At 39.6% G+C, this 18,506-nt stretch overlaps 1 protein-coding gene across 1 annotated transcript in view; it reads left to right on the top strand.

Annotated features, from left to right (window-relative positions):
- TSNAX (translin associated factor X) overlaps positions 1 to 17,836 on the top strand; it is a gene marked incomplete at both ends in the record, with an annotated part of 33,281 nt that extends 15,445 nt beyond the window's left edge. The window contains 2 exons of the mRNA XM_079711229.1: positions 13,282 to 13,409; positions 17,459 to 17,836. Of these exons, the coding sequence (XP_079567355.1) occupies positions 13,282 to 13,409; positions 17,459 to 17,836 (506 nt within the window). The remainder of the gene's footprint in view (positions 1 to 13,281; positions 13,410 to 17,458) is intronic.
- Positions 17,837 to 18,506: the final 670 nt, after the last annotated feature.

Below are 18,506 nucleotides of genomic sequence, written 5' to 3'. Positions count from 1 at the left end.
ACTAAGGGTATGGTTATATCCTTGAAGGCTTCAGCTTATAAGCTATAGTTGAATTTATAGACATGGATAAAATGGTCTGGACAGAGTGTAGAGTGAGAAGAAAGCCAAAGACTGGGTCCTCCGGACCTAAACCAAAGGGAATAGAATGGGATCTTTTTTTTTTTTATTAGTTTCTGCTTTATAACAAAGTGAATCAGTTATACATATACATCTGTTCCCATATCCCTTCCCTCTTGCGTCTCCCTCCCTCCCACCCTCCCTATCCCACCCCTCTAGGTGGTCACAAAGCACCGAGCTGATCTCCCTGTGCTATGCAGCTGCTTCCCACTAGCTATCTACCTTACGTTTGGTAGTGTGTATATGTCCATGCCTCTCTCTTGCTTTGTCACAGTTTACCCTTCCCCCAGAATGGAATCTTTGATGGAATAGGATCCCTGAGGAATCAAGAGAGGGTGGGTTCTGTAGCATAGGTAAATTGACAAGCCTTGTATGAGATGAAGGCCACCTCTTTTGAGATGGGCATTTTGGGAGGGGTGTAGAGGCCGGCAGGGGAGGATGTTCTTGCTCAGAAACCTCTCTCTTCCAGTCATGTGCTGAGAATGGGCCGGAGGTGGAACCGTAGTTTGGAATTGATGGGGGCCTGGAGATACAAGAATGACTCCAAGGGAATGGGGGTGGGAACTTAACCAGCAACATTTAATAGTTATTACTAGTGATTTTGTAAAGTTTACCTGATCGATAAATGTGATAGGAATGAATGAGGTAGGAAGTTAGATTCATTCCTGGCTGGGATTTTGCTAGTTAGTTGTAGCATGATAACAGTGGGAGAAGTCGGGCAAGATATTCAGCTTGACACACTATTATGACCATTTTGGCTGTTAAAACATACTTTTGTGTAATAAAAACATACTTTTGTGTCTGTTGATAAGTAGTATGTTATTAACTCTGATCAGTCAAATTAATTAATAATACAGATTCCAGCATATCTGATTTATCTCAAAAGCCAAACATACACTGTGATTCCAAGATGCTATATTAGTTTGCTGGGACTGCCACAGACTGGGTGGCTTAAGCAACAGAAGTTTATTTTCTCACAGTTCTGGAGGCTTGAGGTCCAAGATCAAGGTGTCAGCAGGGCTGGTTTTTTCTGAGACCTCTCTCTCTGGCTTAAAGGTGGCCGCCCTCAGTGTCCTCATGTGGTCTTTCCTCTGTGCATCCCTGGTGTCGGGAGTGTCCTGATCTCTTCTTATCCGGACACCAGTCAGGTTGGATTAAGGCCCACCCTAATGTTCTTGTTTTAACTTACTCACCTTTAGAGGCCCTGTCTCCAAATATAGTCCCATTCTGAGGTACTAGGGGTTAGGGCTTCAACATACGGCTTTTCGGAGGGCATAATTCTGCCCATGACAGATACTTTTTGGTTTGTGCACTGCAGCTAGGGGACAGGCTGCAGATAACACATTATTTTGGGTGGGGAGACTGGGGAGTTGCTTTTTTTTTTTTTTTAACGTCTTTATTGGAGTATAATTGCTTTACAATGGTGTGTTAGTTTCTGCTTTATAACAAAGTGAATCAGTTATACATATACATACATCCCCATATCTCTTCCCTCTTGCGTCTCCCTCCCACCCTCCCTATCCCACCCCCCTAGGTGGTCACAAAGCACCAAGCTGATCTCCCTGTGCTATGCGGCTGCTTCTCACTAGCTATCTGTCTTACATTTGGTAGCGTATATATGTCCATGCCACTCTCTCACTTCGTCCCAGCTTACCCTTCCCCCTCCCCGTGTCCTCTAGTCCATTCTCTAGTAGGTCTGTGTCTTTATTCCTGTCTTCCCCTAGGTTCTTCAGGATCTTTTTTTTTTTTCCTTAGATTCCATATATATGTGTTAGCATGCGGTATTTGTTTTTTTCTTTCTGACTTACTTCACTCTGTATGACAGACTCTAGGTCCATCCTGGGAAGTTGCTTTAAGTCAAGTCCGGGAGTGGAGTGGGGTGGGTTTGTGTGGTGCGGCTGAGCTGTGCCCCTAAATAAGTGCCCTGTGGGGAGAAGCAAACAGTATTTGGGAGGTCTCCTGGGACCAGGGATATAAACAAGTCTTTCAGGCGAGCACATTCCCTCAGGTTGCAGTTAACAGGCTCTGATGTGGGTTCAGGGAGCTCTGCTTTGTTTGAGACACTCCCCTCGGAGGAGAGCCTAGCGACTGTCTCTGCATGTAGGGAAGAGGTCTGGGGAGGGCACTCTGCCCTGGGTCTTACTGAACGACCAAAGGACAGCACAGACGCCCGACAAGTGACATCACGAACCTCCTTTTCTCTTCTCTTTCTACTCTCTTTATCCCCCAGTGGTCAGAGGAGAGAGGATGATGAGAACAGAACAGAGATTTGTTGAACAGTGGGGAAAGTTGGAAGCTGAAATGGAGGCAGGCCTGGGAATCCCCGTGGCAGGATCCTCAGTCCCCTAGTGACTGTCATTTTAATGGAAGAAGTCATGGGAAGTTTGATGATGTTCCCAGTATCAAATCATGGCTCAGTCAGGGGCATCGTTTAGCTGGGGAAAGACAAATCAAACGGAAGATACTTCCAACGACATCTAAAAATCAAGAAATGATTTGAGAATTATCAGAATGATTTGATGGATAATTTATGCTGTATCTTAAATCACTTGGGAAGCAGGTTTCATAATAAATGTAGTTTGATATCATAAGGGAATAGAAGAATATATTTAAAATGCTAGATTCATGTTGATTTATGTAATAATTTATATTCCTGTTAAAATATTTTAAATATCACTCCAAGGGACAGGGGAGTTGACAGTGCTGACCGGAATTGTTTCAGGGATGACTCTATAGCCACTGAGGTGGGAAGAGAGTGTGATCCTCTTCCCAAGATCCCAGAGTCAGCTCGGGGGGACTTAGAAGATCCCCAGATGGCTATTAAGTTTTCTACTCATTCAGGTTTGCTTTTAACAGATAAAATTTATTCAGTGAGGTGAAGCAGAAGAGACTTTGCTGCCGGACAGACCCGGGCTTCTGTGTTTGCTGTGATGTTCCTTAGATCTGTAACCTTGTAATGTGCGGCCTCTTTCAGTTTCAGCTTTCTCAACCTGTAACGCGGAAAAAGTAACAGCTGCCTCATGGACTGCTTTGAAAATTAAATGGAGTACGTTCGTGGAAAGCATTTCTTAGTCTGGGACGTAACTGTTAACAAAAGTTTGTTCTCTTCCCTCTGGAATTTAGCAGAATTAATCTGTAAGAGTATGCTAAATTCTAAAATTTGTTTTCATGTTAGATAAAAACTCAGGAATACTGATTTGCCCAACATAAACTCTTTGGTGCTAAAGTAAAAGCCTTGCTCAGACAAAGTCCAAATTAGACAAAATTCAAAGTAGTGGAATTGCATTTGTTTTACTATTGGTAGTATAATTGCACACACTTATTTTCTATGTACGAGTTATGTGTTTGAGGGTACATTTTTTAGCAGAGTGGGCTGTGAATCAAACCTAGACATGATTATACTTTTACATTTCAGTGATGTGGTAAAGCTCACTTCTGCAAAAATTCAGGTGGTATTCATACAAATAGTTCTAAATGCAGTTTTAAAAATTGAGATATAATTTACATGTCATAAAATTAAGCCTTTTAAATTGTACAGTTCCGTGGTTTCTGATATAACCACAAGGTTGTACTGCTGTCATCATGGATAATTCCAGAATATTTTCATCACCCCAACCAGAAACCCCTTACCCATTAGCAGTCACTCCCCAGCTCCCTTCCCCCACCCCAAGGCAGCTACTAAGCTGCTTTCTGTCTCCATGGATTTGCCTGTTATAGAAACAGGAGCGTGCAGTGTGCGGCCTATTGTGACTGGATTCTTTCACTTAGCATAATGTTTCAAGGTTAATCTGTGTCATAGCATCTATCAGCACTTTACTCCTTTTTATGGCTGAATAATGTTTTATTGTACATACGTACCATTTTGTTTATGCATTCGTCAGTTGATGGACATTTGGGTTGTTTCTACTTGGCTAAAAATAACACTGCTGTGAACATTCGTACAAGTCTGTGTGTGAACATATGCTTTCAGTTCAGTTCTCTTGGGTATATACCTAGGAGTGGAATTGCTGGGTCAGATGTCAGGTAGTATTCTGAAACACTAGAAGCCTGGGAAGAAAGTTGAGACTTATAGATCAAATTTATGATGAAACCTCTGTATGGTTTTCTATGGAGTTTTGGATGGGATATATACTGCTTAAATATTATAAGAATAAGTAAAAATAATCAGAAGCCTTTAATGGGGTTTCCTTGTATATGTTCTAATAGGAGAAGAAGGAGAAAAATAACACATTACATAAAACCAACCTACAAACTTCTCTCTTACTGGCAGCTGGTTTTGTAAATAATTCTAATTGGATTTCATCCAAGCAGAAGCAGAAGCAGAAGGGGAAGCCATTGTTTGATGGAATATGGCAGTAGATTGAAAATTTTCACCTTGGGGATTATTCACTGAAAATAGCGGATGTCCTTTTCATCAAGTTGAAACATAACTTGTTTAAACATCCTTTTACCTAGATGTGACCAAAAATGCTTTCGGTGTTTGGGGCCAGATGTCGTTGAACTTTCTCTATGGTATATACTGAAACCTAATTTCTATGGAGTAGAAATGGTGCCCTCACGTCTGGGGTAACTTAATCAAACACATCCCAAGGAAAACTTAAATAATGACTTTAGATATACTTGAAAACGTAATATTTGACAGCCACCCAGCTTAATAGAGATTGATACAAACAGATGAATTTTGAGGGCTCTTGTTCCACACCTTCTTTTTTTCCCCTATAAAAAATAAATCAGATAACCATAAGACCTCTGATTCTGAACTTCATCAGTTTGAACTCTAATCTTGTAAAAATATGCCTTTCTTAGTGGACTTAAATCCAAAGTACTATAAATAAAGGACAATTAGATAGCTCTGAACATTTGAATACCAAATTTTAGAATATTTTTGGCAAAGCACTTAGAGTTTCATAAAGCTAATGAGGAGGAACAGGGAGAGATTACTATAAGCAATTTACTAAGCATTTGAACCTCTTCTATACATGAAGTGCTGTCTTTGGGAATGGAGGAAGGAGCAAAGTTGTAACAAAAGGATGATTCTTGCCTTCACAGTTCCAGGGTGCAACATTGGTGATCACACAGCTTTTATAATACAGAGGTTACTGAAGCATTTAATTGTAGTATCAGCTTTACGTAGTGGGTTTGAAGAAATGAGTGCTGCCTTGATGGGAGTGTCTCAAAACATTTAAACTTTTGTTTACAGGTAGAAGAAGATTTGAGAGAGGGCAACATAGGCACAGACTAGCACAGAATCATGAAAGAATACAGTATCGGAGACTAGAGAATAAGGTGAACGAAGCATGGAGAAAAGCTGACCTAGGGATTTAGTGGGAAAAAAAGTGAGAAAAAGTGAATATGTTTTATATAGAGTTGAATGTAAAGAAGCAGGCAAGGTGGGAAGAGCTTGAGCTTTTGAATTATAGAAATGTTTTTTCACCACTCCTTATGTGACCTGGGTGAATTTCTGAATTTCTTAGAACCCCAATTTGTTCATCCATAAAGGAAGGGTAGTATAACCTTGGCTACATAAGGTTATAATGAGCTTTAAAAAGATGGATGTAAAGTACCAGATACATTGTCTTACATATAATTGGTAGTACCTAAGTCAAGACTTAGGTACTACCAATATTTTATTTATATATTTTAAGAAATCTTGTTGGAGGCTGCTGAGTATATACCCAAAAGAATTGAAAGCAGGGACTCGAGCAGATATTTGCACACCCATGTTCATAGCAGCATTAGTCACCATACCCCAAAAGTAGAAGCAACCCAAGTGTCCATCAGCAGGTGAATGGATAAACCCAGTGTGGTCTATTCATGCAGTGGAGTATTATTCAGCCTTATAAAGGAAGGGAATTCTGACACATGCTGCAACATGGATAAATGCTCAGTGAAATAAGCCAGCCACAAAGGGACAAATACCATATGATTCCATTTATATGGAATATGGTACCCAGAGGGGTTGAATCCATAGAGACAAAGTAGAATGCTGGCCGTTAGAGGCCGAGGGGGAGGGAATGAGAAATTTTTTAATGGGAATAGAGATTCAATTTTGTTTTTGTCTGTCTGTGTCTTCTGGGGCCACACCGCGTGGCTCGTGGGATCTTAGTTCCCTGACCAGGGATTGAGCCCGCACCCTCAGCAGTGAAAGCATGGAGTCCTAACCACTGGACCGCCAGGGAACTCCCGAGATTCAGTTTTGTAAGATAAAAAGAGTTCTGGAGATAGATGGTGGTTTTGGTTGCACAACAGTGTCAATGAACCTAATGCGACACATCTATACACTTAAAAAATGGCTAAAATGGTAAATTTTATGTTCTTTACCCTATTTGGTGAATTTAATATTTTTTCATGTGCATTTATTCATGAGACTGCAAACATTTTAGCAGCATCATTCAGGAGTGCTTTGTTGCAGAAGCAAATGGCATTCCTGTTTGCCATATAATTTAGTTTCACTAAGATGGATTTTTTTTGCCATTTCAGTAGGAAGAATAGTTCATACCAATCTAAATCTGAAAAGTACCACGGAGATCATGGTGTCTAGTACTTTTGTTTTATAGTTGAGGCACAGTCCTGGAAGTTGTTTGTACTTAGTTGATTTTATTAACTACAAATCATTTTTTAAAATATAATCATTAAAATAATTTTCCATGTTTTGAATTGGCTCGTGTGGATAAAACAATTCTACAACTAATGAATTCAGCCAGATATCTTTTTCCATTCACAAAGAAGTGATGTTTTACCAATATGTTCTCCTGTAGTTAGCATCTTTGTTAAATATAGTTCATTCAGAATCAGGAATAGTATTAAAAATACTATCTTGCTTTTTCACTGCTTGTTTTCTTTTTAAAAATTCTTTCTCTTCCATTGCTGTACTTTGAAACTTGAAATTACTTCTTTTTAATTATGCAGGGCATTTCAACTCTGTTGTCCCTGCCCTAAGCTGAACCCCATTTCTCCCCTTGCACGTCAAACACTCCTTAAAGGACTCTGTTAAGCAAAGGTACATCTACTCTGGGATACTTTTCTTAAGCATTGTGGGATAGATACGTCCTGGAATTTAAGTCTTTCCTTGAACGGAATCAAATTCTTAGACATAATTTTTCCCCAGTGATCTCTGTAAGCAGAATAGCACAGTATAACAGTACTCCCATGAGAATGGTTTAAACCAGCTTGCTTAGAGAGCTGAGGTGATAAGAATCCTTTTGATGTTGTTCTAAGTTGCAAGTTTTTCCTGTTTCCTACTGTCTTTATTTATAATCATAGTATATATATTATGTTTTAATTTTTACTTATTTCTTTATTGTATTTTGGTTTTTTTCCAAAATGGTCATTTTCCTATTTATTAAATGTCCCTATGAAACATAATTTAAAATTACTAAATAGTTTTTCAAAAATGGATCTGCCTTATTTAATTATGTGTTTGTGCCTGTTACATTAGGCACAAGGGATAAGCAGTGAACAAGGTAGTTCCCTAGCAAGGGATAGAAATAGATGGTAGATAAGGAATTCGACGTTAATTTTTTAATACTTTAAAATTTTTTATTTTATTTTATTTTATTTATTTATTTCAGCCGCACGGGGTCTTAGTTTCGGCACATGGGCTCTTAGTTTCAGCATATGGGATCCAGTTCCCTGAACCCGGGCCCCCTGCATTGGGAGCGCAGAGTCTTAACCACTGGACCACCGGGGAAGTCGTGGAATTTTACATTATTTAAATGCAACTTTGACCTAATTGTCCATCGACAGATGAATGGATAAAGAAGATGTGGCACATATATACAGTGGAATATTACTCGGCCATAAAAAGAAATGAAATTGAGTTATTTGTAGTGAGGTGGATGGACCTAGAGTCTGTCATACAGAGTGAAGTAAGTCAGAAAAACAAATACCATATGCTAACGCATATATATGGAATCTAAAAAAAAAACTGGTACTGATAAACCTAGTGGCAGGGCAGGAGTAAAGATGTAGACATAGAGGGCTTCCCTGGTGGCGCAGTGGTTGAGAGTCTGCCTGCCAATGCAGGGGACACGGGTTTGAGCCCTGGTCTGGGAAGATCCCACATGCCGCGGAGCAGCTGGCCCCGTGAGCCACAAATACTGAGCCTGCGCGTCTGGGGCCTGTGCTCCGCAACGAGAGGCCGCGATAGTGACAGGCCTGCGCACCGCGATGAGGAGTGGCCCTCACTTGCCACAGTTAGAGAAAGCCCTCACACAGAAACGAGCCAACACAGCCATGAATAAATAAATAAATAAATAAATATTTTTTAAAAAAAAAAGATGTAGACATAGAGAATGTACTTGAGGACATGGGGAGAGGGAAGGGTAAGCTGGGACAAAGTGAGAGAGTGGCATGGACATATATACACTACCAAACGTAAAATAGATAGCTAGTGGGAAGCAGCCACATAGCACAGGGAGATCAGCTCGGTGCTTTGTGACCACCTAGAGGGGTGGGATAGGGAGGGTGGGAGGGAGACACAAGAGGGAGGGGATATGGGGATATATGTATGCATATGGCTGATTCACTTTGTTGTACAGCAGAAACTAACAGTATTGTGAAGCAATTATACTCCAATAAAGATGTATTTTAAATAAATAAATACAACTTTGATTAGTGCCACAAAGTAAAGGCACATGGTACTAGGAAAACATATAATAAGGGCTTGACTTAGAATGGGGTGGTGTCAGATAGTTTCTTCAAAGGTTCTGTTTGATGGAATTTGAAAGGATTAGTAGTAATTAAACGGGTGAAAGAGGGAGGCGGGCATTGAGGGAAGGCTGAGGGACAGCAAACGAAACCCCTTGAAATCAGAGAAGGAGCATTGTGGGTGTGGAATGAAAAAGGGAGAGCACAGAGAGTCAAGGAGAGGAGACAGGTGTGTGCGTTGTACGCGCACTTAAGTTACGTGAGCACTCTGCCTCACCAGACATGCCGTTCCACTGTTTGAAGTCAGGGTTCTCCAGAGAAACCGAACCAACAGGAGCCATGGGGGTGGGGGAGGGAGTGGGATAGGTAGATAGTAACTTATTTGAAGGTATTGGCTCACATGATTCGGGAGCTAGCAAGTATGAAATGTGTAGGGCAGGCCAGCAGGCTGGAATTTCATGGAAGAGTTGATGTTGCAGTCTTGAGTGTGAAGTCTGCAGGCTGGAGACTCAGGCAGGGTGTCTTTGTGGCAGATTTCCCAACCAGTTGCTTGGTTGGGAAGCCTCATTCTTTGTTCTTAAGGCCTTCAGTTGATGGGATGAGTGTCTCTCCCCACCCCACCCCATTATGGAGGGTCATCTGCTTTACTCTGAGTCCATTGATTTAAGTGTTAATCACATCTAGAAAATACTTTCACAGCCACATTTAGACAGGTGTTTGACAGAACAGCTGGGCACCATAGCTAGCCAAATGGACCGTCACACATAGTGTTACCATGAGAGAATAGATGAGAGACGGGTTCAGTTTAAGTGATACCCCCACTTCTGACTGATTTCTTCTGCCTTGAACTACACACTGGAATTTGCACCTTGTCTGTCAAATCAGCTTGAGATTATAGGTATTTACATATGGCCATCCTCCATCTATGGGTACACTGGCTTATACCCATTAATCTTGATAATTAGTGTTCACGTGAGGAAATCATCGAGCCTCACCATGAAGCCCTGGGAAAGCCTGTGTGCACCACCTTCAACTGATAGAATCTTAGTTTTTATGCTCTCTCCCCCATCAATTACCACATGTATGACAAGAACCTTGATACTTATATTTGATTCCAGCATTTAAAACACTACTATTTTTGCTCAACGTGGCTGTGAAGTGTAAGCCAACTATAGGAATTTGGGGGCAGGATTATGCCTAGAAATACTGAAGAAGTAGTGTTTTATATTAACTGTAGGAAAATTCATATTATAGAGTACGTACAAGCCTTGTACTGTTGCTAATTTAAAGGATATTTATATGAGTTTACATACCTATCTTTGAAATGTATAACTACGTGAGTTATAACTTGACCATAGCGTGAGTTGAGGCTGATGATGGTTGGTGGAGGGTGAAATTAAGCAGGTGTTTATAAACCATGTTAGTGATTTTGCTCCGTATTCTGAGAGCCATGGAAGGCTATTTGGGCTTTAAGCCGGGGAGTGATGTGGTCATAGTTATTAAAAAGGCAAACAGTCTGTGGTGTGAGAATGGATAAGAAGAGGGAAAACAATGGATGGAAGGAAGGGCGGGCAGGAGGCTCTTAGAATTGGCAAAATGAAGAGGACTAGGCTTGGAAGGAAGATTGTGAACGCATTGTTGGACATGTTGATTTTGAGGTCCCTCTGATGGGGTTGTCAAATACGCATTTGGATACATGTGACTCGAAGCCAGAGATGTAAAGTTGAGGGATTGAAGCCAAGTATAGGTAAATTTGAGAGCCTAGGATTAATTGAGGCAGAGACTAAGAAGACATGGCCAGAGAGTTAGAAAAAAGGGGAACTAGGAGATGATGCCATCGAAGGAACCAAAGGGGAGCTTGTTTAAAGAAGGGAAAAAGTGGTCAAAATGCTGAACGCTGCTACGGTTAAGACTGAAAAAATGTCCATTAGACTCATCAACTATGATAACTTTAAGTGAAAGCTGTTTTGGTGTAGAGATGCACTTAAGCTAGAAGGAAGTAGGCTGAGAAGTGTGAGGTGAGCTTACTGAAATTTAACTGAAGGAGAGGAGAGAGTTGGGGCAGTAGTTGTGAGGAAGGTAGGGCCAGTGGATGGAAGAGATCTGAGAGTGTCGACGCTGATAGCATCCAGTAGAGGACATCAGGTGGAAAACCTCGCACGTGGAAGGGAGAATCCACGTTAAGGTTCCTGCTGGGAGTGTATCTTGATTCTGAGGCTAGGCTTGGTGGCTGGCCTCAAAAGGTGGAACACCTCGTCCATGGTAATAGGGGTGAAGGAGATACAGTACCATTTTTTATTTGCCTAAGTCCCTGTTGTGTTCTTCAGTGTCCTGCATAGTAATTTGAACAAGGAAAGTTTAATGTAACGAATTAACGGTGTAGGGGACTGCCTTATAAGAGGAAACATGAACTCTGAAGAGTACAGGAGTATCAGACAGGAGGCATCCACTACCCCAGGGCAGAGGCAGAGCACCCAAGGGAGGAACACATCTCGAGGAGTCCCCCTTCCGTCCCCCGCTGAAGTCGTGGGCCATTGGATGGCTGAGATGTCGTGCTGATGGCATCCCTGGGAAGCTGTCTGTGGGGAGGTGCCGGGCCGGGAGACTCCTTGCCTAGGGAGGTGGCTCTCTGGGAGATACTCTCTGGGTCACAGAGGGAATCTGCCCCCAAAGAGAGGCCTCGTGCTGCTGCCCACCTGGAGCTGCAGCTTCCCCACGCTTAGAAGGCTGCCGAAGACGGGCACACCAGAACCCGGAAGAGAGCTTTCCCTCCTTTGCTGTCCTCCCAGGGCCCTCTACCAGCAAAGCTCACTAATGTGCCAGCTGGCAAAAGAGAAGCATGTTAGGGTCCACCTCCATTATCTGCACTAATGGAGCTGGGGACAGTAAGTTGACGAGTGGCACTTCTATTATTGATCTTTTACATTTTTTCAGTTTTTGTTGCTGTAGTGATTGTGATGATGGATATCCTTGTCCATAAATCTTTCTGCACTTCTTCGTCTTTAGCTCTCATTCGTAAGAGCCAATCACGTTAGAGCATATTTAGAGAGGTGATGAGTGGTTCTTAAGAGTTGCTGTTTGCTTTTGTATGCCTGAAGTATTTCTGGAAGGAAATGAGAAATACAGATAGTTGTTAGGGAAGGGAACTGGGTTTTATGAACCTATTCATAAAACTAAAATTTTACAAAAATTTAATTGTAAATGTTAAGGGATGTTATCTGTTTTGTTAAACTCAACTTTATTGTTTCATTTCTCAGCATGTTACGGTTTATTAAACAAAGTGTCCTATCATGTCTTACTCTGTCAGCAGGAGACACTTATTTTCTAACCTTACTTTAGCATCATTTGCTGCTCAAAATGAGTCAGGGTATTTTCATTTAGTTGTTTCCTCTTATTGCTATAAAAACCAGGTCATGCATTTCCTTTTGTGTCTTTGACCCTAGTGTGGCATTTGTGACAATACCACAGTGGTCAGCCTTCTCAACACTGTTGCTGCCAGGCCTGATTTTTAGTGTCAGCTGCTGGGAGGCTCTGTGAGTGCAGGACTCTGCCAGGAGAAGTGTTAGAGAGAGAACTTGAATACCGATGACCCTACCAAGTTCTGAGTTTTCTTTCTGAATTTGTTCCCCTCTTCCTGTTTTTACAATAACGCCTTTAAAAAGAAGACTGAGTTTCTTAACCTGACAGTAATGATAATCATTTTACGAAATACTTTTTCCCTGTAAGTATTACCTTATAGATTAAGACATAATAAAGTAATGCTGAAAATTGTGACGATAGAATTTGGTTGTTTTGAAACACTTGAAAAAGTATTTATAGTACTATTTTCAACCTTTACCGAGATGTATTTTTAATTCAGTGAGGACTCTGTAGAATTTACATCTGGTATTATTCATTAGCTTTTTTTTTTTTTAAACGTAAACTACTGAAGCAGAAAGGATTGATTTTGAAGTATGAGGAAAACAGTATTCTGAATTTTGACACTTTAGTCTGCATTACTTACTGTGTTTTTTAACCTATTAAAATTTTAGGAAAGAGCCAGATGATTTTTAATTTTATGTCTCATTTGATTGAATCATTGTCTGTTTTGCTGCTGAAGGGAGCAAAAAATAATCTGTATAGTTTCTTTTAAAGCCTATCAGAATTTTTATAATAGCCCTTTCTTAAATTCTTCAAAAAATATTTCTCTGAAAATCTTTGCCATTTCTCTGTTGGAAAGAGTAGATTTTTAAGACAAATGGGCTCATGAAGCACGCAGAAGAAATTGAACACCTTTGTACTTGAGCTGTCTAAAGTTCAGCCACAGAAATGTTTGCGTGTTCAGTGTAGTCCCCACCATCTATCCCCAGGTGGTCCCTTGTGTTCTTTCTAAGACCCGAATCTAGGGCTAATATTCATAGGAGGCACCCGTTAAGCTTTTGTTGAGCTAGGTGATGATTAGTTTGAAGTTCTTTATTATGACGTTCTTATTAATTCAGTGGTTGTTCCTTAGTAATGTCTTGGTTGGTTTTTCAGGACTGCAGGAATATGTGGAGGCTGTCTCTTTTCAACACTTCATCAAAACACGATCACTTATCAGTATGGATGAAATTAATAAACAATTGATTTTTTCCACAGAAGACAATGGGAAAGAAAATAAGACTGTAAGAATTTAAAATCATATTGCACATTTATTACATAATTTATATAACAGTATAATGATTGCAGGCGGTTTATTGGCTTATGATGCTAAGAATATCGAGATGGGAAGGTTCTTTCTACAGTGTGATTTCATAGATTCCCAACTAGGGAAATGGTCTTTTAAAATATTTTAGTTAGTGGCTCAAACAACCATGGGTATGTTGGGGAGAGACATTACTCTTTACATAAAGCATTATTGAGTAATTACGTAAGTCCACTTTTGGTTTTACTGTGTATTTTACTATGTGCCCTTTATAAGCACTATCTCATTTAATCCTTTTTTAACCTTATGCGGTAAGAATTATTACCCTCATTTTTCAAAAAAGGCCTTTAGGGAGTTTAAGTAACTTACCAAAACCCAGTCAACTAGTAAGCGTGACAGGTAACTTTGAAACCAGGTGTCTTGAATCCAGAGTCATGAGTGTCCTTGTCCACTCTGCCAGTGTTTCTCACCATGTGCCCCAGGGACCCCTGTGCCAGGTATCTACCTCAAAGGAGTGTTTTAAAGGATTTGATTTAAAGGTTTTAAATTAGGTAGCATACAGCGCATGCCACATCAGTGCTCCATAGTTACTTGTCATTATCAGTGTCAGTATCAAGTTGTTATTATATGGTGAGAGATGTTCATTAGTGAGTTCATAATTCTTTTATCTGAAATATTACATAGCTTCTCTAAATTAAGAAAAGAGAAATTTTGGCAGTTCAGCTTTTAAATAAATACTATTTTTTCCCCCTGGGTTTCAAGATACAGTATTCAGGCCATGAGGTAAAATTTTGAATATTTGGTAACCTCCTGAGATAACAGTACACATAAAGATACAATTAAACAGTTTTTTTCCTTTCTTTATTTTTCATCAGTTTTTCTTTCATTATTATTTTTTAAAAAATCAGAGTTAGGATAGGCAGGCAGAAAGTGGAAGAAGCTATGGAAATCGTCTTTTCTTGAATGTTAATGAAATGTTAATTTTGAAAAGTGAGACTTAATTTGGCATGACAGATATAACTTACTATCAAGGAAACCATGTACTGTCTCAGTTTTAAAAATCATGTGAAGTTTATTAAGGAGGAAATTCATCTTGAGAAGTAAAATTCCTTCATATCTTTTATTTATTTAGTAAAGATTGAATTACGGAAAGAAGTAAGGTATGCCTGTTTGACCCTGCTTCTTAAATATATCAGGCAAATTACCATCCCTCCCTTTCAAAGTTCTCTCTAGTTCAGAATGGAAATATAAAGGCAGAAAGGTAAAGAAAACCTGAGAGTTAAAACACTATTCTGAGGATTTAGGTAGTAAATTATTGTAAGATTAAGGTGTCATACTATTCATATACATATAGTTCTCAAAATGTGAAGAACACATTCATAAATAATTTTTCCTTTTAGTGCTAAAGATTGTTCTTGGTGTTGAAAATTCTGGGAATTCAGTAGGAGGGAAGGTATTTTGCTCTGACATGCCTATTGAGAGTAGTATCAAAACCATTTAATTTTTTTTAACTTTTTATTATGAAAAATTTCAAATACACAAAAAAGTGGAGAGAATAGTAGCACATGAACATCCATATACCCACTACCTGGATTCAGTAATTAACATTTTGCCATATTTGCTTCATCTAAATGTTTTTTGCTAAACTACTTAAAGTTATGGATGTCACGATGTTTTACCCCTAAATACTTCAGGTCCATCTTGAAAAACTGCCTTTTTTTTTTTTTTTTTTTTTTGCGGTACGCTGGCCTCTCACCGTTGTGGCCTCTCCCCTTGCAGAGCACAGGCTCCAGATGCGCAGGCTCAGCAGCCACGGCTCACGGGCCCAGCTGCTCTGCGGCACGTGGGATCCTCCCGGACCGGGGCACGAACCCATGTCCCCTGCATCAGCAGGCGGACTCTCAACCACTGCGCCACCAGGGAAGCCCGAAAAACTGTTTTTTAAGTAATTTTCTTTTCCCTAGTTTCTAATATGTATTATCGGTAAAGCAGAATTTATTTCCTTGACAATTAGTTGAAATTTGTTCGTTTTTTAACACAGTCTTTTCTTCAAAATCAACTTCTTAGTTTATAATCAGGGAACTCCTTCTGTCTAATGAGAGAAACAAAGAACATTAATGTTTTCTTAAGCAAAAGTTACTTTTATAAACGACTTTATGAAAATGCCGGCCGCCTCCCCACCTCCTCTACCCTCACCACCCACAGTCTGTCCTTTCCAAAAAGATGCCAGTTCTCTTAACAGTTAATAGAAACAACACATAGCAGGTCAGGGTATTTGGGAATTATGTCAGGATAATTGGGAAGCTGACTTTGTATACTTACCCAGTTCTACCATTAACTAGTTATATTGCCTACAGTGTTTCTTGGACCTCATTCTTATACTCTACATTGAGAAGGGTGGAAGAGTCCAACATTGCTAGGATTCATGTGCTGGATACAGAGCAACCAGAGTCATCTTAATAAAACCTAAATTTGACTCTGTCATTTCCTTGCTTAATTCTCAACGACTCTGTTACCTATAGGTAAAGTTCTAATTTCTTAATGTGACTTTGTCCCCTCGCTCTATCTTTCTAGACTCATCCTGTACTACTTCTTACTTTAAATTTTACTCAAAAGAAATACCTCACTAGTTCCTTAAACATACAGCTCGATTCTCACCTGCACGCCTTTGCAGTTCCCTCTGCCTAAAATGTCCTCCAATATAATTGCACCCCACCTAGCTAAGTGTCATACAGACTTTTAATAACAATTTAGACATTGCCTCTTTTAGACAGAATCCAATAGAGAGAGAAATTGATGTGGAGAGAGGAGACTGACATGGTGATGGTAATGGTGATAGCAGCTAACATTTATTGAGTATTCACTTTGTGTTGGGCATTATGCCAAGAACTTGGTAAATGTTATCTCATCCTTAAAATAAACCTCTGAGGTAGGTACTGTTATCCCATTTTACAGATGAGGAAACTGAGGTTTAGAGAGATGAAATAACTTGCCCAAGGGCATACACCTTATGAAGCAAGGTCCTGGAAGAGGTGGGAGGAGATGGGTCAAGGTCATTTGGAAGAGTTAACCTCAAACAAGAGGAGGGACAACTCATCATCTGAGACTGGAGGATAGAAGGTAAAGATGGATGTGGACATAAATAAGTTTTTTTGTTTGTTTTTTAAGGATAAGGTAATTGAGAGAGCTTGTGCCAGGTGGTCTGGCAGATAACCAGGCCAGTGAAAGTAGGCAAGATTGTTTACTGAGAGTGAAGAGGTTTGGGATTGAGTAAGGGCTGAGGAGGAGAGTGGTGAAGGTTTGGAGTAGTGTTTGAAGAGACTGGAGGCAACCATCTAAGAAATAAGCAAAAGCACTGGTGAGTAATTTGTAGTGGTACAAGCGCTCTACAGTTGTGAGTGTTATGTTTTAGCCCAGTGGTACTCAGCCACTTGAATAAAGCACTATCAAGAGTAGATTTTTAATACTGATTTAGGGTTGTGTTTTTGCTGGGCAGGTGCAGTAGAAAAATAGGAGCCTAAAGGAACCGAGGCGGATGTAGTGAGAGAGTAATAAATCCTGATGGCTAGTGCTGAGGGGGGACAGAAGAGAGGCCAGAAAGGGACTAAGTGATTGAGGAAAACATGACTGGATCCTGAACCTGGAGGGCTTTATGATTTGTCATTTAAATAAGTAAGTCATTGTCTTGCAGTAAAGTCAGTAGGCCTTGTTTAAGAATGTTTTGATTTTATCTTGTATGTCAAGTGAAGTTGGAAATGGTTGATTTTATAATGATACAATATTAGATGTCAAAATTATCTTGAAGTCATAAGTTCAGCTCCCTACTGAGGGCATGAATTCGTCTTGTAACGTCTCGAATGGTCGTTTAACAAAACGGATCATTTTCTTTAGAGAAGATTAGTATGATTGACCTGCTGTTGATTTTGTTCCTATATGAGATACATGCATAGTCACTCTTTTTCACAGTGTATTTTCTTTGTGTGTGTGTTCTTTTTCTTTTTCTTTTCTTTTTTTTTTTTTTTTTACCAGCCCTCTTCTGATGCACAGGATAAGCAATGTGGTACCTGGAGACTGAAAATCACGCCTGTTGATTACCTTCTGGGAGTGGCTGATTTAACTGGGGAGTTGATGCGAATGTGTATTAACAGTGTTGGGAATGGGGACATTGACACCCCCTTTGAAGTGAGCCAGTTTTTACGTCAGGTTTATGATGGGTTTTCATTCATTGGCAATACTGGACCTTATGAGGTTTCTAAGAAGCTGTATACCTTGAAACAAAGTCTGGCCAAAGTGGAGAATGCTTGTTATGCCTTGAAAGTCAGAGGTTCAGAAATTCCAAAACATATGCTGGCAGATGTCTTTTCAGTTAAAACAGAAATGATTGATCAAGAAGAGGGCATTTCTTAGAGTAACATTACTCAGTTTTCTTTCTCTTAAGAACTCCTAAGAGAGACCAATTTGTAAGACTGTTATTTAGTATATCATTTGACTTTATTGTGGCTTTAGAGATGTTTTCAGTTGTACTTGTTTTAAATTGTATACAAGCTGTACATAAAATTACCGAAACGAATCATTTCTTATATCTTACTCGTGAAAATTTGCATACAAATGTTTGCTTATGTGCCTGTTTGACTTTTTGCTGGCTAAACCTCATCATTTATCTTTGTAAATGTGAACATGCTTCAGAGTGCACTTTCTGCCGTACCTGTTTTAATTTAGTGTGTGTGAATTTTGGAGTGGTAATATTTAGTGGAAGACATTTATAGTTTAAGTTGGTGATTTTTAAAAATATATATTTAGTTATACATCTGGACTTGAGCTTCCTGTTTAAATTTCTTGATAATATTGTGCCAAGCCTCCAAAATAGGCTTAATCCATAGACCAAGAATTTAAAATCACATTACCAGTATACTTTATGAGGTATTGTAGTGAGAATTCATGTTATATTCTGGCTAATTTTAGGTCATTTTGAATCCATATGAAACAGCCTTCCAGAAAAATTGACAGGTACCCAGATGTTAGTTTCTACATTTAATTTTTGTCCTTTATCACAGGAAGTCTGATAGAGAATTGGCAC

The sequence above is a fragment of the Hyperoodon ampullatus genome (assembly GCF_949752795.1).
Source record: "Hyperoodon ampullatus genome assembly, chromosome: 1".
NCBI classification, from domain to species: domain Eukaryota; kingdom Metazoa; phylum Chordata; class Mammalia; order Artiodactyla; family Ziphiidae; genus Hyperoodon; species Hyperoodon ampullatus.
The sequence above is the reverse complement of the archived record's forward strand: the minus strand, read 5'-3'. Positions and strand labels throughout refer to the sequence as shown.